We start from the raw sequence: 22,388 nt of genomic DNA, 5'->3' as shown, positions 1-22,388 counted from the left end.
ACTGATTGTGATTGGATGAAACTCCCCTGTCACGCTCTGAACGTCATGACGCAGACGCCTCAGACTTTCCCAGCATGCACTATGAGATACCTCAGCAAAGATGGCGGAAGGAGGAGCGGCAGATCTGGATACTCAAAGAGGGGAGATCACGGCACTCTTGAAAACACAGCTAAGAAAAGGGGACACATGGTAAGACTACAGCTAACACATCCTCAAAGAAGCCATCTGTCCATTGATTATCTAGTTTGAAGTTGTCATTGCTTTGAAATAAAAGAAAGTAGCGGCTACGGCCGTGTTGACAGCTAGCTTCATAAATGTTGCTAACGCACCCAGTCAGCTTCACGAGTTTAGAAGCTGACTATACGTTAAGATTAGATCACCAGATTATTTACATTCACTGATCAACAACACATGCTCCTGTTGTTTAACGTTTCCAGCATGTTGTGCGATGTCAGCTTTAAGCCGTGGCGGAGCTCACAGGCTGGTTGGTTTCGTTTCTAGATGGCTAAGTGGCTAATTGGCTAGCATGTCAAATGAAAGTGGGCTGCCCGTGGGTTCCGGGCGGCGACGTCTGCAAGCAGGCACCTGTCAAAATCATAGCCAGCTGGCTCGACATACTGCAGCTTGACGATCACAGTATTTCTGTTCTAACCATAAACGTCTTTCCATTATTCATAATAAGGGGTGAACGTGTTTTAATGATGCGCTATAGTTTTATATAAGTACCTTAATAGTCAAATTGATTTATCAGAATTAACTTGAGCTCCATCAAAGATAATACCAAATCTATAACAGAATTGTCATCCATCACTGTGCTTCGCCTTTGCCAACTTTGTTTCATTTTTATTTTTTTTCTATAGGTATTTGGTCGATAGTCACTGGTTCAAACAGTGGAAGAAATATGTGGGATTTGACAGTTGGGATAAGTACCAGATGGGTGACCAGAACGTCTACCCGGGGCCAGTTGATAATTCTGGCCTTCTCAGAGGTATGCCATACAGCTCTTAATTACTAATTATGAGCTATCATTTAACCATATGCATAATATCAGAGCACTGAGAAGTGATTTTACCGTTACATAAGAGTTTTGTTTATTGTTTTTCTAGAAGTGTTATGGAAGTTTAAAGGAAAGTAAACAATGACAACATTGTCAACTGATTCAATAGGCCAGCCTTTTGCAGCTCATAGAAGTCTCTCCAGCATACCATTTGGCCGTTGTTGTTCTGTGAAACTGAAGGTCACTGGTCTGAACACCTAAATTATGGTTTAGTGTTGACCCTCCACTCTGTCCCACCTATAGATGGGGATGTGCTGGCTATCAAAGAGCACCTCATCGATGAACTTGACTACATCCTGGTCCCGACTGAGGGCTGGAATAAACTTGTCAGCTGGTATGGGCTGACAGAAGGACAGAAGCCAATAGAACGGAAGGTATGTAATAACATTATGTTCACACAATTTTAATTGCACATTTGGTACAATTTGTCTAAATGAATGTAGAGTTTTTGTTCCGCGTCTTCCCTTTTAGTTGCTTTTCAATGTAGGTAGATGAGGTTAACAATTGAGCTTGTCAGTGCAATTTTCGCCTTTGTGATTGTGGGTAAAGTAGCATAATTTACACAGATTTAGCTGTTGTGTTCAACATTTTATCTCACAGAAATTTAAAAGGGCAACATTTGTGCATTCATATATGAATACAGTAGTTAACATTTACATTTAAAAATCTTTTAAAGTTCTAATGGTCATGGCATCATGTCAGTGTGGTAGGAGCTCTCTGCCCCTTTTACATATGCCAGTCTCTATCTTGTTCCTGTGCCCATGTTTGGTTGATCCCTCCCTTTTTGCCATGTATGTTGTGGCATGTATCGGGTGGCAGCCGGGTTTCTATTTTCAGGCAACGTTCTAGATGACTGAAAAGCTACATGGAGCGATCTGCAAGACACAACATGCAGGAGGTTCAATACTGGCTTTCTTTTTTTTCTTGGCTTGCCATCTTGAGAAGTAATTGGGCACAACTTAAGAACAGTATTGTAGAAGGATTGTAGCAGCTGGCTTGTGAACATTTGCCGCTGTCTTCGTCTATCATTCCTGGTAGAGTGTTCAGCGTGTCCTTGTTTTTTTTAAATGGAGGAGTACTGGCTGTGGTCCTTTATGAGAGTAGAGGCAGTGTGTTTGTATCGCAGTGTGCTAACATGTGTTAGTTAATTAAATCTTGGTTACACAAATTGTACTCATGTTAGTCGCTTACAGGCGCGCAAGTGCTGAGCACAAGGGCAGGGTGGGCCATAGGAGAAGTTTGTGTTGGTTGAGGAGGGGAACGAGAGCTATGTGTGTTCAGTTCTCAGCGTCACTTGTAAAGCTGGTATATTGTGTAGTTGTATGTGTGCTAAAGGGTCTTGGTGGTGTAATAAATAGGCTGGGACCCCTCAGCTGTCTGTGCAAAGTGCTGCTAATTTAGGCGCCTCACTCTGACCAGGCTCCTATCTGGACGTCAAATGGCAGCCACTGCAACATGACAACACACTTTACTTTGTTATCTGTCTGAAACTGAAACTGTCACAGTAGATTGACTAGTCATCATATCTCAATACTCACTATTGAAGGCTTTTGTTGTTCATTGTTTTGGCACACTACTGTGATGTTATGATGGAAAGCTAAAGTGTGTTACCTATGATGCAGCACTAATGCCGGCTGAACTAAAAAATGTGTCGCATTTGGTTATGCTTGACTGATAGTTATAATAATGACAATTCTAATATCATTGTTATTGTTGTTATTATTATTATTATTATTATTATTATTAATATTATTATTATTGTTGTTGTTATTATTATTATTTTGCCATGTTTACCAATACCCGAGTTGTATATTGTATGATGATACAGAAAATCATTGTGGTTCTTTCAAAGGTGGTGGAACAAGGTATGTTTGTGAAGCATTGTAAGGTGGAGGTGTACCTTACAGAGCTGAAACTGTGTGAAGACAGTAACATGGACAATGTGATCACCAGACGCTTCAGTAAAGCTGACACAATAGGTAAGGTTTTATTGTTAAGGAAAAAAAAATATTATACCCATCAGGCCATTTGCCACAGCTTATTTCCATTGTTTTATGTATTTTGTCTACATACAAATGGTATGAATGGCATGAATCACACATTACTCGTCTGTCTGTCCGTCCATCCATCTATTTTTTTCCCGCTTTATCTGGGGCCGGTCCATCCGTCCCTCACTCGAGAACAATTTCCCTAGATACTTGAACTCCTCCACTTGAGGCAAGGACTCTCCTCCACCTTGGGTTAATCATAAGAATTTTAGAAGCAATTAATTGATCAATCAATTTGCTAATGTTTAGACCTACTCGATTGTAGAATAAGCAATAATGATAATTATTTTGATAATAATTGAAATCACGATTATTATTAACGTATTAATTACGTATTAATTACGTATGAATACGTATTAATTATACGTATTCATTTCCATTCCTTTTATTTTTAAGTACAAAGTATAACAAGTATGTTACAAACAAAACCCCCTGTGCCCTCACACCTGCCCCCTGCTGGTCTTCACCCATGGCCTGCATTAACATAGAAATCACCTGCAAGTCGCTGGATGATTGCTGGGGCAGAGAAAAAATATCATCTCACATTGCAATACTTTTTACAAAGTATCAATACTTGATAAAGTATGGCAATACTTTCAATACTTGTGTTTGGAGGCTTTTTTTTTTTTTAATCGTGCACTACTTTGTTTTCCAACAATGACATTTTGTATCGAAGTACCTTTCAATCTTAACACTTCAATAAATGTCAATGGCTTTTGATTTATAAACTTTGGGCGCATGACTGTTTTCTTTTACACATTTAAAGGTAAAAATATTATGTAATTACATCATAATTACTTACTGTATCGCGAATTCGCGATATGTATCGAAGCGGCCCCTGAGTATCTTCATACATATTGGATCCTGACCAAAGTTTGTCGTCCCAGCCCTAATGATTACGTCATCAAGGGGTGCTGTTTGTTGGCTCATGTCGGGCTGAAAGTTAAATCTGTGGCACGGTAAATGTGATACGTGTCTGATTTAGTTCCGAAGTTATTGTCGATTGAAATAAACATAGTTCATTCGGTCAAACATGACCGTAGAATCGATTTTAAGGGTTCTTTAAATCGATATGGGGCTATTCAAAGGAAAATTAAACCCAGCCCTACCCGATGGAGGGTATAGAGCTGGTCCAGTATGTCGCGACCTAAACAAAACCGCGCTGCTCCTCCTGAATCCGAGGTTCGACTATCTGTCAGATTCTCTTCCTCGGTGGAATGTGATCCCCCTGTAGTTGCGACATATCCTCCGGTCCCTGTTGTTAAATAGAGGGACTGCTACCTCTGTCTGCCAATCCAGTGGCACTGTCCCCGAAATATTGCAGAGACGTGTTAGCCAACACTCAGTCTCTGCATCCTCATCAAAAGACGTGATGGTGGGATTTAGGAGATCCTCAAAGTATTCCTTCCACCATCCGACAACATCCCCAGTGGAGGATGTATCCATTAAAGGGGGGAGGGTGTAACCTATCTATCTTTAAAATCAGCTATTAGTTCACAGTACTTGTGTAAAGATTAAATTTGTTTTATAATACTATTCTTTATTTTTGCTCCCTTTAGATGTGATCGAGAAAGAAATGAGAAACCTGTTCAGTATACCAGATGAGAGGGAGACAAGACTCTGGAACAGGTACATGAGCAACACCTTTGAGCCTCTCAACAAACCGGACAGCACCATCCAGGACGCGGGGCTTTACCAAGGACAGGTCAGAAATGTCACCTTTATTATTGAGCAACAGAAAGTTTTTCATCGGGTAATTGAAGAGCAGGATTCCCTTTGAGAACAAGTGTATTATACTTTACCTTGTTCAGTTTTTTGAAATTGTTTTAATTGTCTGTCCACACATACCCATATATTTTTTTAAACGCAGATATCTCTATAAACAATGTCATTATACTAAGCTTGTCACAATAATTACTATATCGACTACGGTAAGTAAAATGAAGCACAATGAAGGCAGCGTTGAAGACATCGGCCGTATCCCTGCACGTATACAGATCATTTATAGATCAGCGCTGTTTGGGAGAGAGGCGGGTTGTAAACAAAACAGCGTGCTACAGAGCTTTACCGATGCTGACACTTAGGGTTTCAGCCAAACGAATGGAGAGAATAATAAGATTCATGCGCTGGTATGTCCAACGTGAGTGAGAACTGTCAGAATGAAACAAAACCACCACCCAGTCAATGTATCAGAGCTAATCAGTGCCAACTATCCAGATACAAGCGCGATTGTCCTGAAAACATTATTCAGTAGGCGACGTAGGCCTTCATGTTTCCGTTTCACACTGTTCAAAAGCCAGAGAAATGCTAAAGAGGTTTGACAGACAAGGCAACAAGTTTACCATAAAAAAGCTGCTTCACACCATCAGCCGCAAGTGCAGGAGGTTGTTCTGAAAAGGAAAGGGAATAAACATGGATCTATTTTTGCATTAATATACAGTATTATCTGAATCCATACATTTCATTCGTTAGGAAAGATTTAACCAGAATAATGTAGATGAAATATCGATAATATCGTTTATTGAGACTTTTTTAGAGATGATACATCATCTGTGATATGGCTGTGCAATATTGCGATAACTATTATTGCGATATTTCACTAAACCTTTTCAGCATAATATATTCTATTCTAATTAAACACAAATTAACTCATTAGTTTCCACACCCATAATTCTCGCTAGGGCTAAAGGGGGTAGGAATAACGTAAATGCGCTAATCCACAGCTTAGGTTCTGCTAGACTTTTTTGTGCCGGACACCTTAGTCGGCTGGGTCGTAAAATGTCGGCCATTCACAAGAAGAAGTAGAGAAAAAAAAGGAATGTGGCTTATTATAAATAACAAGAGTAAATTAGAGACACTGTGGCCTCGGTTCATTCAGAAACAGCAGCACCTCAGACACGCCCACGACTCAATTGAACACACACAAAGTTGATTTTAAACATTGAATTCACGCACAAGTGGTTTACCTATTTCAGATGTCACACAACAAGAAAAATAAATCATCCTTCGTGCTGATCTCCTCTTCTCATTTCCCTGCTCATCAGACCATGCTTTCACCACCACGTGACGCATGCATTGTCTATGTGCACGGCATAAAGTCGGCCTGCTCTGACACTCGTGATATAAATTGACATACGCCCATAACATGGGCAACTGCTGTGTACGCGCAGTACTGCTGTTGGTGTAAATTCTCTGTTAGGTGGCAGAAAACATAAAGCCCAACATTTACATTCACATGAATAGTGATCCATTCACAATTGTCGCCAGGGCCTAGGAACATTGCATTATCAATTTTGTGATCCATGAATTTTGAACTACAATCTTATCTCCACTTTTTTTCTTCTCTCAGGTTCTTGTCATAGAGCAGAAGAATGATGATGGCACGTGGCCTCGAGGCTCAACTGCACCTAAGTGAGTCAATACTGCATCTGTTATAAATTCATAATAATCAGTGGGGGCTTTGGAATATTTTTCCGCTTATTTCCCCTCATTATATTACAGTCATCAAACACATAAAGCCTCTAAACTATTTATTTTGATAGGAATTTACAGCTTTTTGTTATAGTATTTTCTCAAACCTGTATCACTCCCCTGCTGTGTCTCCAATGCTCACATGCTCTTCTCTAAGACTTGAGTCCAGTTTCCTACATTTTGCTCAACCTTTTGTTGCTTTCACTTATTTCATCTTTTTTTTAAATTTTTTATTTAAATGGCTCACGTTCTCTCCTTAAAGAGCCCCTTAGCTTCAACTCTAACTCATAATCTATTCTTTATCTTTTTGAAGGTCATCTGGTGCTTCCAATCTCTCTGCTTTGCCAAAGATCTCGCCTTCATCTCTCACAAACAATCATAACAGCAGCTTCAACAGCAGGAAGTAAGGCTTAGTTGAAGTTTACCAGAAAGAAAGGGGTGGGGTTTTGTAGCAACAGCCAGAGGTTAAACGCCTGCAGTAATCAGATTCTCAGGTTTTCCCATTGAATCACTGGGCGCCATTTTTTTTTTTTCTCAAAATGCTTCCTGTCTCTTTTATACCGCCCTGCTTGCCCCTCCTTTAAGAAACCGTGAACTCTGAAAATTAGGGGTTTAATACATAAGCTAAAATATGCGTCTTTATGAAAGTGACGATTCAAATTTTAGTCTACATTTTCTATTTTATAAGCTCCACAGTGTGTGTGGTGTCTGCACGTGCCCAGAGTGTATGTGTGTCATCACTTACCGCTAAACTGAAGGCTGCAGACGGCACAAGAGCTGCTAAGTTACATCCTCCAAAAAAAATACATGAAGTCACATCAAGGGTTTGTTTTGGGTTTTGGGTTAACCTGAAGACGACCAGGCTGTGTTGAAGAATAGAGTCAGTGTACACAAAGGCATAAGATCCAATCGGGATCATGATCCGTCTTCTTCTCCACCTGTCCAAGTCAGGGTAAAAGCATTTCTAAAACGCTGCACACCTTTTTGGACCTTTTTTATTTCCAATTTGCGCATACATTTAATATATGGGAGGTAAAATACAAATATAGACCAAAATGTTTTTATTTTTTTTTATCTAGTAAAGAAAGACTGTTGGTTAGATTTGGCTGTAGCTGTGGGGAGTGAGCCCAGATGAAAACTCAGTGCTGTAAAATAATGAACTGGAGCCACTGCCTGTTTTCTGCCACACTCGGCTTGTGTCCAGTGGGTCGTGCTGAAGTGCATGTGGGAGCGCATGCGTGAGCGCCGTTAGTGGAAAATAGACTCCCCGAAACTTAGTTGAGTATTTGTGAATGAAGAAAAGTGCGCGTGGCTCCTCTGTCTGTTCAATACAAAGTATTTACAGCGCGTTAGTGGCAGAATCTCGGGTTTTGAATGTTTAACAACACTGCATGTCTTTCCTTCGCGCACGTGTCTCGCCGCACACACGGCTGCAGAGGCCCTGCGCTCCTGGGCAGGTCGCGGGGATACATCCATGAGAGCGGAGAGAGCCTTTTTAGTGTGACTATTTGGCGAGCATGATTAGCTCGGTTTCGGTACCCATCCCTGCCTAAGATAGTGACAGGTTTTCGCACATGTTGGAATGCTATGGGCCGACCAGAGATCGCTCTAGTTTCAATTGTATTAACTTCATACGCAGTCACATTTCAGCTGAGGTCAACAGACGATTTCTTTGACTCCATGGCTTAGTTTGTCCTCTGACGTGCACTGTCAGCTCTGGGACCTTTTAGGGTGTTTGCCATTTTCAGTATGAAAACCACAAGGAGGATGGAACCAGACTATTGCCTATTCAAGTTGTTAACAGTATTACTCAACTAGCAGGTCTTTGTTCTGCTGCTGTGAAATGAAACTCAATCCAGTCAATGATTAAAAGCTGCAGGATTTTAGGGCATATCAATAGGATTGAAGTTACAGTTTAAATTATAACAATTACAATGACACAAAGCCTGCAAATCGTATTATCTTACACAATTGTTTGTTGACATGGAAAATCTCCTCATTTCTTTCTTTCTTTCCTTTTTTTTTTTGTTTATACACCTGTACGAACATCGTCTGAAGTTGTGACAAATAAATGCACTCTGTTACTGTCCTACTGTCCTGCACTAGCTTGGCAGGTAGAGAACCATCATCCAACGTTAGCCTGTTTACTTATTCAGTTATGTGGTAAAATGCAGTTTTTATACATATTGTTGACATGTCAGCTCATATACATTGTGTCTCTTGTTCACAGTTTTACCCATTCATTCATCTGACATCAATCGCCATGCGTCCAGCCAATAAATAACCCAGCAAACAGGAACGATGATGTGGTTATCTACCTGCCTAGCTAGTGTGAGGGCAGGATAGTAACAATGTGCATTTATTTCTCACAACTTCAGACAATGTTCGTACAGGTGTATAAACAAAAAAGAAGAAGAAAGAAATGAGATTTTCAATGTCAACAAACAATTGTGTAAGAAAATATTATTTGCATTGTGACATTGTAATTATCATTTAAACTGTAACTTCAATTCTGTTGAGATAATTGTTGCTGCCCTAAAATCCTGAAGCTTTTAATCATTGACTGGACTGAGTTTCGTTTCTATTCGCAGAAGCTTCTTAGCTCCTGCGGTCAGAAAATGTAACAAGTAAAGCCAAACTAAACATGGCTCCAGTAACACTCATGCCCCTCCTAAAATAGAAGCAAAACATCCTCAAATCAACCAACTCAGGCCAGCCATCGATTTAGAGCTTCACTATATGAATACTTCCTGGGCGACTGAGAGCCTCGACAAACATACTGCCATAATACTTACTAAAGTTTTGTACTGTGTAATCATGCAACCATAATCTTATAAACAGTTCTTTTTTTATATTTGTCATTACTAAGAAATAAAGTAGAAACGCCATGAAGTTTATTTTGCAGCCCTGATTCTAGTCAATTACACAGAAATACCACATGTTATACAAGTGCATTTCCATGGAAATACCTTCAAATACTAGTTTACATTGTAAGGTGGTTGTTACCCTGTCACAATATGTCACGGAAATTACAAAGAAATTACACAGCCACTTGTAATATTACCACTTTGTACTAATACTCTAATTAAATAGAAATGAAACCGTAACTACATATAAAATAGTAGTCCCTTTTGGCTACCAAAATGTCAACACTTCAATTACCAAGTACAGAAGATGACTCAAGAACCTTCATTGAATACAGATATTTTTGATAATAAAGCACTATTTCGTAATTTGTAATTACATGTTGTTTTGAAGTTATAACCTTTCATGCTATGCTATTACCGTGCAGTAATATAAAGTGCTTCTGTTTTATTTTTTTTATGACGTATGAAGACAATATCTGGCAGACTTCATGCTTTTATTATTATTACCAAAATTAAGCATTTTTCATTTTCCTTTTTACTGATACAGTTATTCGAACATCCTACAGGAGAGATTATAATATATTATCACTCGTACGGCTGCACAATTTTGGAAAAATATTTAGTCGCATTTTTTTGTAATAATTCATTTACGTCAATGTCCAGTTTTTGGTACATAGTTTAAAATGCATGCATTGCATTTGTACGAACTCTGCAATGTTAACTGCGAAACTAGGACAAGAATCCCATGCACTTCTGAACATAAAGTCTAAACTACAAAGAAGTCGAGGTTTTTATACAACAACAACCCTGTGGAATCAAGAAATGTGTGGATTGCATTATAAAGTTTTCCCAATTAAAACTGCAGTTTGAATGCGATTAATTGTACATCCCTAATAAGCAGACAAGAAACATCCATTGATTGTTGTGGCTTTTTATCTCTGGCTGTTGTACGGTGTAAAGTGATGTCCTAATGGTGCCGTTTCAGCTGTAAAAGCTGGCTGCACAAATGGGCGGGGTTTATTTGGGATTGATCTGGACTTTCTTTAGCGACAGCAGTGCTCTCCACAAATGGGCCGTTTACCTCCTTGTGTCTAATTGTCCATGAGTGTGTGACATGGTGCTTTTGAAAGAAGAAAAAGCAACAGTAAAAAGGTATTTATTCGCAAATTACAGGATTATTACATTTGAATATAAGTGCTCAAGTATATAAAAGTCACGTGTGTTCCACAAACAATTGATCTGAATCATTATTGAGGCCCTGTGCAGGATAGTACTGCTGACGTAGGGTGGAGCTTTGCTGTGGTAGCCTTTACTGACCCTGCTTCTACATAATTGTTGTGATTAACTGCATCTCTGTGAGTGTGTGTGTGTTAGATGTAGCATTAGACAATACCACCAAAGCGCAGAAATAATGGCCAGAAGAAAAATCAATATTGATAATTCTGTTTCATGAGTTTCCTCTTGAGCTCAGTCCGGTTGTTCTTTCACTCATACGTGTCCAGTTTTTGGATAGTGCACCGACACTGATGGGATAAATGGAGATCCACATTTTCAGTCTCTTGTCCTTGATTCTGTTGTGTCACCGCCACCATTCCCTCTGAATTATGCATGGCCCGCCTTTCAAACAAAGTGTTTCTGCATTACATAACGCGTGCCTTTTTGATTTTGCGGTACTGGCCGAGCACACGGAGCCTTGTGAGTTCGTAACTGTTTTTTTAGGAAGAGTCCTCTTTCACTCAGGTAGATGAGCCCTTCCCCCTTCTGTCCCTCATCCTCCTCTTTATACCTCGTCTCCTACAAAGCTCATTGCAATGCACACGTTCACCACTGACCTTCAGGATATTTGATCTGCTTCTGCCCATATGTATGAAGAAATGCGTTGACGTTTTGTAGTGGCAGCTGAATAATAATAATGCACATGTGAGTGCAAGTAAACATGAGTAAGGCCTGTACTGCAGCCTCAGCTGAATGCAGTGAATCAGCTGCTCCCTCCATCCCCACCGCATTTCTCTTCTGTCAGACCCCCTCTACTGTCCGCCCCTCCCCCTGACTCTCTCCTCCCTCTTGCTTTCGGTGCACCTCTAGCTTTGGTAGCGTAATCTTGAGCATCCTTACTGCTGCTGATGCTGCTATAAATATCCCCTTGTAGCCGTAGAGCGGCAGAGAGCAGCAGGCAGGCCATAAGGAAGAAGACCAGAGGACAGGACGGTGCGGGACACAGGGATGTAGCACAGGACAAACACGGGAATGGCAAAGAGGGGGAGAAGGAGGTGAACGGGAAAGTTGTCTGTAGGTGCTGAGGATGTGGTAGTTTGGCTAGATTGACTTTTCAGCACAGAACTGTCACCAATCTGAGGCCTGAACATGCCTTCACCTACTGCTGGACCTACTCTGTGTAGACCTGTATCCGCTTGATGCAACAGCAGAGATCCACCCGGACTAACATTGGCTGCCAACAGTTCAGCTACAAACTGCATGTTTTGGATCCCACGTTGTTTCGGTGCTGTAGAAGGTGTTTGATGAGGACATGATTCCAGCGTGGGCCGGGGCGGGGCTGAGATGTCATGCTCCTGTGCTGTTGGTGGTGCCTGAGGTCGGAGGCGGTGGAGCTGGATAACAGGAGGGTGGACCGTGTGCTCAGCTGTGAGTCCACTGCCTCCACTGCAATCACAGCGGTTTCTATTAACCAATGGGAACCAGCATCACGGAACAATACCTTACCACACTCCCAAAGGTCTGCTGCCCAGTACTTCTAGGATGTCATCCTTTGACTAAGAAACACTAATGCTTACTTTGATCATTGACTTTAAAGTGTCAAACTGCTGTTGTCACTTCCTCATTTTGAATATCTTCTTTCCAGTGTGAAGAACTCAAGCTATAGCCTGCCGTCATATCATCCATACAGCAACAATTATGACTACTCGGAGCAGACCAGACAAAGTGAGCGCTCGGGCCTCTGTGGACTGTCCAACCTGGGGAACACCTGCTTCATGAACTCTGCTGTGCAGGTAACTGCTGACATTCCTTTATATGATGGCATATACAGATGCAAAGTCTTTACTGTTTGTATAATGCCAACTGTAATTTTCTTTTTTCTTCATTGAACTTCAGTGTTTAAGCAATATCCAGCCTCTGACAGAATACTTCCTCAGAGATAAGTATGTGGATGAATTAAACGAAGACAATCCACTCGGCATGAAGGGAGAGATCGCCCGCTCTTATGCAGAGCTGACCAAACAGCTGTGGTCAGGCAAATACAGCTATCTCACTCCAAGGCCTTTCAAGGTACCAGCATCAACAAACCTTTTCTTTATTCTTTCTTGAAATTCCCCATTAAAATTATGTAACAACGTATTATAGTTCAGAAACTGAAACAGCGGTGTTCTAATCCTTTTCCAGACACAAGTGGGACGCTTTGCCCCACAGTTTTCCGGCTACCAACAGCAGGACTCTCATGAGCTTCTAGCTTTTCTTCTTGATGGCCTTCACGAAGACTTAAACCGCATCAGGAAAAAACCCTATATCCAACTCAAAGATGCCAATGGTCGACCTGATAAGGTAAAACCTATTTTGATTTCCAGTAAAAACAAACAAAGAAGCATGTTTTGATGATGATGATTGTTATTATTGTTGCAGGTTGTTGCAGAGGAGGCTTGGGAAAACCACATCAAGAGAAATGACTCGATTATAGTCGACATTTTTCATGGACTTTTCAAGTCCACTTTGGTGTGTCCTATTTGTTCAAAGGTCTCTGTCACCTTTGACCCTTTCTGCTACTTGACTTTGCCATTGCCAATGAAAAAGGAGCGTACAGTAGAGGTATACCTGGTTAGACTGGACGCTCTAGCCAAACCAACACAGGTAATGTGGTTGTCCAAAGTTGAAAACAGATTTATGCGCTGGATGTTCTAACAACATAAAAGTATTTTTCAGTATAAACTGACTGTGCCAAAAGTGGGATACATCTCTGACCTGTGTACCTCTCTTTCAACCTTGTCCGGAGTGCCTGCTGAAAAGGTTTATTTATTTATTTTACTATCATAGTTGTTTTATTGTATTACAAAATAAGATAACTGGCAACATAATTGAGAATTGTGTTCAAGCTGTCATTTGTAATCTTTTTAAAATTGTGCCTCAGATGATTGTTACGGATATCTACAATCACCGGTTTCACCGCATCTTTGCCACAAATGAAAACCTCAGTAGTATCATGGAGAGAGACGACATCTATGTGTAAGTGATAGATCAATCTGTAATACCCTTTCATTGTGTCATCTGTACGGTTTCCTAACATCAGGTCTATCAGGTCAGTGCACTGTTATGTGGTTGAATATTTAATGTCGATCCTGAAATAACCCAGTGAAGAGCCATCACACGTGGTAAACGGCGAAGACGAGCTCTTAAGCTTACACTGATTCACGTGATAGTGGCACATAGAGTGTTATTATAATCTGAGCTTTCAGTAGTTTTTTAAAGAACTATACTCACTCACTTTACTAACAATAAAGATTTGATTTTCATTCCTCAATCGCAAATTTTCTGAGCAATGGGGAAAATCTCATGAACTACTTTTTGTCATGTTCTTTAGGTTTGAGATCGCTGTCAATAGAGTAGAAGACACGGATCATGTGGTGATCCCAGTGCACTTAAGAGAGAAGTACAAGCAGTCCGGCTACAACCACACCAGCACGCCGCTGTTCGGACAGCCGTTCCTCATCGCTGTCCCGAGAACACTCTGCGAGGACAAGCTCTACAACATGCTGCTCTTACGCCTCTGGTACGTTTTTCATTCAGACAATTTCTTTCTATTTTCAGTGTTATTTTTTGGCACGTTTTTAGGCAGCTATATTAAATATTGTGGCCCGTGAAAAATGATTTTGTTTGCAGCCGGTTTGTGCGACCCTCGGTGGAGGAGGATGAGGAAGACTGTGAGGAGACGCAACCGCCAAAACAACACACGCTCAATGGCAACGCAACCAATGGAGTGTTGGAAGAGGGATCTCCAAGTATGTGCGAGACCGTCAAGTATTTTTGTTTACGGGTCTGTTCTTCAATTTCTGAAAAATGCTTAGTTGCAAATTAAAACCTAAAAAAGACTAAAAGCAGCTTTAAATGTGCAATTCAAATTTTAAAATCAAGATTCAAGGATCAAGAGCTTCTCAGTGAACATTATGAACAAGCGCAGAAGCATTAACATGGAGGACGAGACTGAATAACTTTGTTTCCAGACCATGTTTGTGGAGATTAATAAAATGGTTTGCAGGTTTTATATGTAGCATCAAACCATGGAGACAGGATATTTCGTTGTTTTCAGAGCACATTGTAGTGTATTAACTTATCAATTGCAGTCATTGGGATAACAAATCGTGAAGCCTAAAATTGCAATTATTTTTACAGCCCTATTTAGCATTAAGATTGGGAACAGTTACATCACATTGCCACTTTCTCTTTCTCTTTTTAGCTAAGAAGGGAATGAAAATATCCAATAGAAAAATAGTAGAGTGAACATGAAGGGTTACGATGTCGATTAGTTAACCCATTGATTTGAATAAATTGTAATGACAGTTCAGTTTTATTCAGGTTTTGATAATACCTTTTTAAGAAACTGCTCTTTTTCAGCTCTGAATGTTTAATCAGTGCCAACGACAATAATTTTAACACAATAACTGTCAATACATTGACTTAATTGTTTTAACCATTTAACCTCTTAACCGAGCACAGTTTCTCCAGTTCGACTTTACCCAAATCTAAAAGCTTCTTGGAAAATAACGCGTCAAAATAGCGACAAAGATGAGACATAAATACTAACAACTAAAACCAACAACGCAAGTAAAAACCCCAGTTTTGTTGGTCTTAGCTTTCAAATGAGGCATTACACTGGCCTATAGGCTCTAAGCTCCAGTCGAGAAGCTTTTAGATTTGGGTAAAACTGAAGCGGAGAAAGTGTGCTCGGTTAAGAGGTTAAAAGTGCACAAGTTAGTTATTTTTGGACATTTTGACTTGGAAATAAAAGTGGATAAAAGGTAGAAGTGTTATCTGGCGGCAGGTTTAACCCTTCCCCTCCCTCATAGCACTGGAGGAGCCATTCACTTTTATATTGACTAGTGTTGCAACCCAATAACTATGGCTTGTGCTGTACAAATCTGATTAAATAACATCCATTTTACACAAAGTGGTTTGCGTAGAAACCAGAAGGAATGAATCCAAAATTGGTTCCTTCTGTAAGTTTGAATGCCTCAAAGGTTTGCCGTTTGTTGGTGTTATTTACTATTGCAAAATGATTATTCCTCCTAGGTGAGATGGAGACTGATGAGCAGGACGACGAGTCTAGCCAGGATCAGGAGCTGCCGTCTGAAAATGACAACAGCCAATCGGAAGACTCGGTGGTCGGCGATAATGAATTGGAGAATGGCGTGGTCGGTCAACAAAGCTCCACTAAAGCTCAACAGACCACCGCACAAGACCAGAAGAGACTTTTCACATTCCAGTTCAATAACATGGGCAAAACAGACTTCACTCTTATCAAAGACGACACCAGGCAGATCCGCTTTGACGAGGGCCACCTTCGACTCAGCGGTAAGTGACAAAGTACAGGTAAAAGTAAAGTAAGCACTGGCAAAAGATGTACGGCACTGTGATATCTGTTGTAAAAGATTGAAGATCCCAGATTCATTTTTTTGTGCAGCGGTTAAAGGGACTAGATGCAAGTTGGTAATTTTATACTCACTACTGCCTCAGGTCTTATGTGTAACTGCTGCTTCTATATTAAGCCCGTGCATGACGGCACTTCGGACCCGAATCAACACCTTTTTTGAGTGACAGTGCAGGATTTTAGAGGCAGTTGAATAGGGTGAATAGGTCTGGGCTCATTCTACACTTTAGGACATAGCTGGAACATGTGGTATCTTAATCTCTGTATAGTCCCTTTAAGGTCGGCACACACTATATGATTCTTTTCAGTCTAAAGATTTTATAAAGAATGGGGGGTCCACATTACACGACTGGATTTAGCGCGATTATAGAACGGCTGGGTGTTCACACATAGCTAATGTGTGTGTATATATATATATATATATATATAACACAGCGGTGCGTCTGTCACTTCTAGCTTCAAAAACGGACCCAAAATCAGCAAAGATAGGCCTCTGTTTGTGAGCGTGGTAAAACGTGTGTGTCCCGATTGGTCAACAGTGTTGGCGTATGTGATCACTGTCACAACAACGCAGGTCATGCTGCTGCTATGAGCCTTCAACTAAAAGTTGGCTAAACGAAGGGTTCAGTGGATTTAATAAGAAAAGGAAACGGATCTCACCCCCAGAGACGCAGGAGAATGCGGAGAAATAACGGACAAAAAGTAGCTAAACAGTTTGTGTCCAAACTCAGTAAGTGCCGCTGTTAAACTCTGTTCGCGGTTGAAGTATCGCTGGAAAAGGTGGTTCTCGTGAACTTTTGTTGATATAAAGTTGTGCTGTTTCGTGTGGGGCTGTGGCCATGAAAATGAGTTGTTTGTGCCGCTGTTTTGACAGAGAAATGGGAATGGAGGAGCTGCGGTGTTTTTTGCGGCTGTCTTTATTTCACTCTGTCACACATGTGTGTTCCCTTAAAGGAAGGTAAAATCACCCTCTCTCTGAAAATGAGAGCATAATCGGGCATAAAAGTCTTGTAGTCTGTGCTGACCTTGGCTTAACATGAATTCACGGGGCCTGTCTTCTCAAGCAAAAACTCTGAAATTCAAACCTTTGAAAGCAAATTATCATTGAAAAAATATTGAAATGGCGTTCAGTTTCACCTTGTTTTTATATCTGAAACATTCCAAGTACCCCCTGCTAAGTGTGTCTGTGTCTTTCTTATTGAGGCATTTTTCTATGTTGAGACTTCATCGCTCATTCTGTATTCTGACCTTTTACACAGATCGGTCTTTCCTCTCTTTGGATTGGGAGCCTGAGGTTAAAAAGAAGTACTTTGATGAAACTGCTGTTGAGGTAAAAGAGATGCTGTACAGTATTTATTCATGTTGTACGTTGGAGTGCTTAGATCATATGCGGGCGGGGGGGTATTTAGTTTTTCAGACAAAAACCCTTTAAGATCCAGTAGTTCTCCGCCCAAGTACTTTGGACGTTTGCATTCTGACATGTCATTGTGAAACACCACTTGATACAGCTGCAGCAACAGTGACTTTGTTTGCAGGACTTTGACAAGCACGAAAGCATGGAATACAAGCCACAGAAAAAGGCCTTCTTCAAACTAAAGGACTGCATTGAACTGTTTACCACAAAGGAGAAACTGGGAGCAGACGACCCATGGTGACGATCATTAACGTGTGTGAACGCGGCGTCGTTGAGAACACGTTTCCAATCGATATGTCTTTTCTCTGTTTGTAGGTACTGTCCAGATTGTAAACAGCACCAGCAGGCCACAAAGAAGCTCGATCTTTGGTCTTTGCCTCCCGTGCTGGTGGTTCATCTAAAGCGGTTTTCCTACAGCCGTTACATGAGAGACAAACTGGACTCGCTGGTCGACTTCCCACTAAAGTCAGCACACGTTTCCTGTTGCTTCTGACTGTATTTTGATTTATTGATTGTATTGCTTCGTCTTATTGACCTGTGTGTCACTGGCAGAGATCTGGACATGTCGGAATTCCTCATCAACCCCAACGCTGGCTCCTGTGTCTACGACCTTATCGCGGTGTCCAACCACTACGGAGGGATGGGGGGAGGCCACTGTAAGTATTCAAGTATATTGCATATATTTTGTGCTACCAGGAAGGTCTAGTATTTTTTGACGTGGAATTTGGTGTGAAAGGTTTTTGAGAACTTTGAACTCACTGATGCGACTGTGGACTCACTGGCATGCTATTTTAGACCTGGTTTAGTCCTGGTTTTGATCTTGGCCTGGTGGATGATTAATTTAAGATATTTTTATATGAGGTTGTACTTGGAAGGTCAAGTATATACGAGGATGTGCTGCTTTAGAAAACTGGAGTTGTTGATGTTGGATGTTTTTATCCTCCATATATTTGTACTTTTTAATTAAACATTTAACTGCATACAAAAAACATTCATCGCTAATCTTGAAAATACTGCACATAACAGGTTACTTTTCTCAGCAATGCAGACGTGTAAATATGTCTAATTCTGCCAGGGCCAGCCTTGAATGGCAGAAGCCAGATTTGCAGAACAGTGCAAATTTAATTAGCAAAATTGGGAAGGCTCTGATTTAAGTCATTCGTGACGAGGACAGATTTTTGATTGATTTGATCAAGTGAGCATTGTTTTAGCCAATCACAGCTATTTTCAAATTGTAGCTAAACAACAAAGCACTAAAGTCCTGAAATATTTCCTAAAACTGTTATTTGGTTTTGTGAGTGTGTAGCAGCATGCGTCGTGTGTTTCTGTCATCATGTTAATTAGTATGGATGCTTGATGTAAAATCCACCTATTCACAACAATCCCGCAACATGATTGGCCTGAAACAACATGGCATTCGAGACGAATGTTGGAGATTGGTCTCTTTCAACAAAAATACACTTTTCCAACTTCAAAACGTGTCCAAATGGTGGGACGAAGAATGATAGCCATTAAACGGTAAAAATGGAATTCCAAAGTGACTAAACTCCTCACCGCAGCTCGGAGGGTGCGTCGAGAGCCTGCTTAAGAAAATCATATCGGCCGCTTGTATCCACAACCGCGGTCTCTTGTTTGTGACGCACATGATTACAGGTGAGAGTAGGAACTTATATTGACCCAGTAAATCAAGAGATTTGCCTCATTGTTAAAGAAAATATTAAATGGATCTATTGCACTTTATTTTAACCACTCCTTCCACTCCTCCTCCACATCATTCATGTATTTTGCAACTTGAAATAGTGTCTAAAGAGCAACTAAAATACATGAAACCTGATTTAAATGTTTTGATCCTTTTCAAATAAGTGCAAGCTCTATTTTACTGTGGGGATCCCCAGTTGTTCCTCACTTGTTCACACTGATAGTTTGGAGTTTGGGAGTCACAGCCTGAAGGGTTTCAATTCAATTCAACAATATTCAGGCCTGTAACAGCAGAAGTCACCTAAATAAGAGGCCATAGGCCGGGCTTTTTATCTTTCTGGATTAATCTGTAGTTAATCGCATTATTATGGTGGGTCACAGATTGTTGTTGGTAAATGGTGAGTCCAGAGGCCCAACTACTGGCACAGAAGCTTTTTATTTTGGTGGCACTGAATACTGATGCTCTATAGCAGTGGTTCTCAAATGGTATGGTGTCGGGACCCACAATCACCCTGTGTCTTAGACTTGTAAAATATTAAGTAGAATATTGTCTTTTCCTCAAAACGTTTTTTTTAATAAGCGTAAAATAAGCTGAAAAGCTGAATTTGTGATAAAAGTATGAAGTATTGATTCTATACGTTTTTTTTCTGTGCATAATAAAATAAATGTTCTCTTTCTGGCACTGAAAACGATTCTGTGACCTAATATTGAGTCCCGACCCAGCAGTTGAGAACCACTGCTCTATAGTTTGATTTCTCAAATCTGCATTAAATGATTCCCTGTTTAGATACTGCGTACGCGAAGAACAAAGACGATGGAAAGTGGTACAACTTTGATGACAGCAGTGTTTCCTCCGCCAATGAAGATCAAATAGTGGTGAGACCTTATTTAAATAACCCAATCCATCCCTATGTCTATACACTGTTAGAAATTCACTTGAGAACAATCATGAGCTTATGAGTACTGTGCTGCTACTTTCTCATTCGTGTTGTTTCCATGTGTGCGGTGCAGCTTTTCACAGTGGAGGTTCCGTTATTGACATAAATTATTTCAAATATTTGGGTGCTGGTATTCGGGAGACGTCGTGGTTTAAGTGAACAGGGCGTATGATCAAATATGGTGCCTGCCTTTTTCTGGCTGTAATTTCACTTATTTCTCTACATCCTCCAAAACCAACACATATGTCATCACTTAGCACAATTATTCACCAATAAAATGTGTGAGCCAGACTTTTTCAGACTTCAGAGAAAACAGGACCGGTCTCTGCTAATTGGTCACATGCCACAGTAGTGGGATCTGTGATGTAGAGTGATCTCGTCTGATTGGCTGAGTGAGGACTACATGCTTCTTTACTTTACATATGGCGTCCCTGCTGCACATCAGTAAAGTAAAATTCATCAGTAAAGTGTGCTGAAATGACCAAAAATGGTCATTTGCCCTATAAAGGGTTAATACATACTATGTATCCAAATAAACACGTTCATTCCCATGCGTTTTGCTGATGAACATTCCTTTCTATCTTCGCAGTCCAAGGCAGGCTACGTATTGTTTTACCAGCGCCAGGACACGGTGAAAGGCACCGGATACTTTGCTCTGGACCGGGAACAGGAGGAGGAGGAGGAGGGGGAAGAAGAGGAGGAAGAGGAAGAAGCTAACGATGAAGATCAACCGGAGCATAAGAACGTCTCCTCCACGGCTCCTCAAGGGGCGCTATCCTCCGCTGCTACAGGCCAAAGTGATGAAGAAGACTTGAATGAGAACCGCAATAGCAACAATGACAATGAAAATGACAATGAAAATGACAATGAAAATGACAATGAAAATGACAATGAAAACGACAATGAAAACGAAAATGAAAATGAAAATGACAATGAGCAGGCGGACGACGAGGAAGAGGAGGAGGAGGAGGAGGAGGACGATGACGAGGTGACGCCAAATCGAGACGTCAACATGAAGGTTAACTGAAAGACGTGTTTGGGAAGAGAGACTGGGCTCTTTCCATCCAAAGCCATATGGGGCACAGCATGGCAGCAGCAGGCCTCACGGGGTCCCACGCCGCGGCCCGCGATTGGTCGCTGACGGGGTGCTGCCTCTGTGGGACGCATGCTGATTGGTCAGGGTACATAACACAAACAAATCAGGGCCCTCCTCTGTGGTAGATCACTGTGTGTTTGAAATGTACGTGTGTGCGTGTGTGTGAATGGCCACATCCGTTTGTTTAGCAGGTTTTGTTTGGCCTGAACAGTCACTGAACAACACCAGGGATGATTTTTTTATTTTTTATTTATCAGATTTGGTGTGGCGCTAAGATGCAGAGTGTGTTTAAAGTTTTATATATTGTTTTGAGAAGCAATTTAGCATTTTAGTATCATTTAAAACGTGTACATATTTTTAAACACTGAATCTTATAGGGTTCTCATGGTGGGCTCAGATGTTTTGAACTTGCACAATCAGCAGCCATCCACCATTTGCCCCTTTTGCCAGTGAAACTGCAGTTACTTTTTGACCTTGTCTTGGGCTTCTTCATTCGCACAGCAGAATGTTATGCCTTTTAATAAGCCAGGGATAACATGTTCCTTCAGCAATTGTTTGAAAACGGGCGCTAATACTACATGACAAAGAGCCAAACTGTCTTAGCTTTGTGCTGCTGCTAATCATTTGTAGATGCATTGTAATTGTATCAAGTTTTTAAGACCTCAATTGTGGCCATCCGTTTCCTTTGCACACATTATCATTCTATCTAAACAGGTTATGATACTTTAATAGTGTTCATAGTCTTAAATAACTTGGGTGTTTGGTTCATGTGCTGTGTCTCTCTGTGTATGCTAACCAGCAAGTAAGCACTCCCTCCTTTAAGTCATTTCTAAGTGCGTTTTAAAAGCTTTACTTTGGCTTAACTTTTTTTTTTCCTTCAGAGGCATTATTGAGACGAGGAAAGACTGGTGACAAATAGGCTTAGATTGTTATTTGTATCACCTCAGCCTTAAATCTTTATCTTGGAGCCAACTTGTATTGGAAAGAAAAAAAAGAAAAGGAAAAAAAAAAAATACACGGATTATAAGGAAAACATTTTTGCACATCATAATCAGGTCGTCTGTCCTGCATGGCCTCATCAATTTACACATTTACACAAACACTGGTATAGGAATGTCCAAATATGGTTGTATGGCTTGCTTGTGGC

The 22,388-nt window shown here is 40.7% G+C and overlaps 1 protein-coding gene across 5 annotated transcripts; it reads left to right on the top strand.

Annotated features, from left to right (window-relative positions):
- The first annotated feature begins 65 nt into the window (after nucleotides 1-65).
- usp15 (ubiquitin specific peptidase 15) lies at nucleotides 66-22,240 on the top strand. Of its 5 annotated transcripts, XM_079582753.1 has the most exons (22): nucleotides 66-189; nucleotides 861-988; nucleotides 1,301-1,431; nucleotides 2,910-3,036; nucleotides 4,665-4,810; nucleotides 6,455-6,516; nucleotides 6,890-6,979; nucleotides 12,304-12,451; nucleotides 12,555-12,728; nucleotides 12,843-13,001; nucleotides 13,080-13,304; nucleotides 13,377-13,460; nucleotides 13,582-13,676; nucleotides 14,032-14,220; nucleotides 14,331-14,449; nucleotides 15,738-16,019; nucleotides 17,355-17,425; nucleotides 17,631-17,746; nucleotides 17,825-17,974; nucleotides 18,062-18,165; nucleotides 19,995-20,083; nucleotides 20,735-22,240. In XM_079582753.1, the coding sequence occupies exons 1-22, from the start codon at nucleotides 101-103 to the stop codon at nucleotides 21,170-21,172; spliced, it is 3,216 nt and encodes a 1,071-aa protein (XP_079438879.1). In that variant the 5' UTR covers nucleotides 66-100; the 3' UTR covers nucleotides 21,173-22,240. The 5 variants fall into 5 exon arrangements, with proteins under 5 accessions (XP_079438879.1, XP_079438880.1, XP_079438883.1 ...); XM_079582754.1 differs by lacking the exon at nucleotides 6,890-6,979; XM_079582755.1 differs by lacking the exons at nucleotides 66-189; nucleotides 861-988; nucleotides 1,301-1,431; ... (2 more) ...; nucleotides 6,455-6,516; nucleotides 6,890-6,979 and adding an exon at nucleotides 10,617-12,177.
- The last annotated feature ends 148 nt before the right edge of the window (nucleotides 22,241-22,388 follow it).

The sequence above is a fragment of the Gobius niger genome (assembly GCF_951799975.1).
Source record: "Gobius niger genome assembly, chromosome: 2".
NCBI lineage: Eukaryota > Metazoa > Chordata > Actinopteri > Gobiiformes > Gobiidae > Gobius > Gobius niger.
The sequence above is the reverse complement of the archived record's forward strand: the minus strand, read 5'-3'. Positions and strand labels throughout refer to the sequence as shown.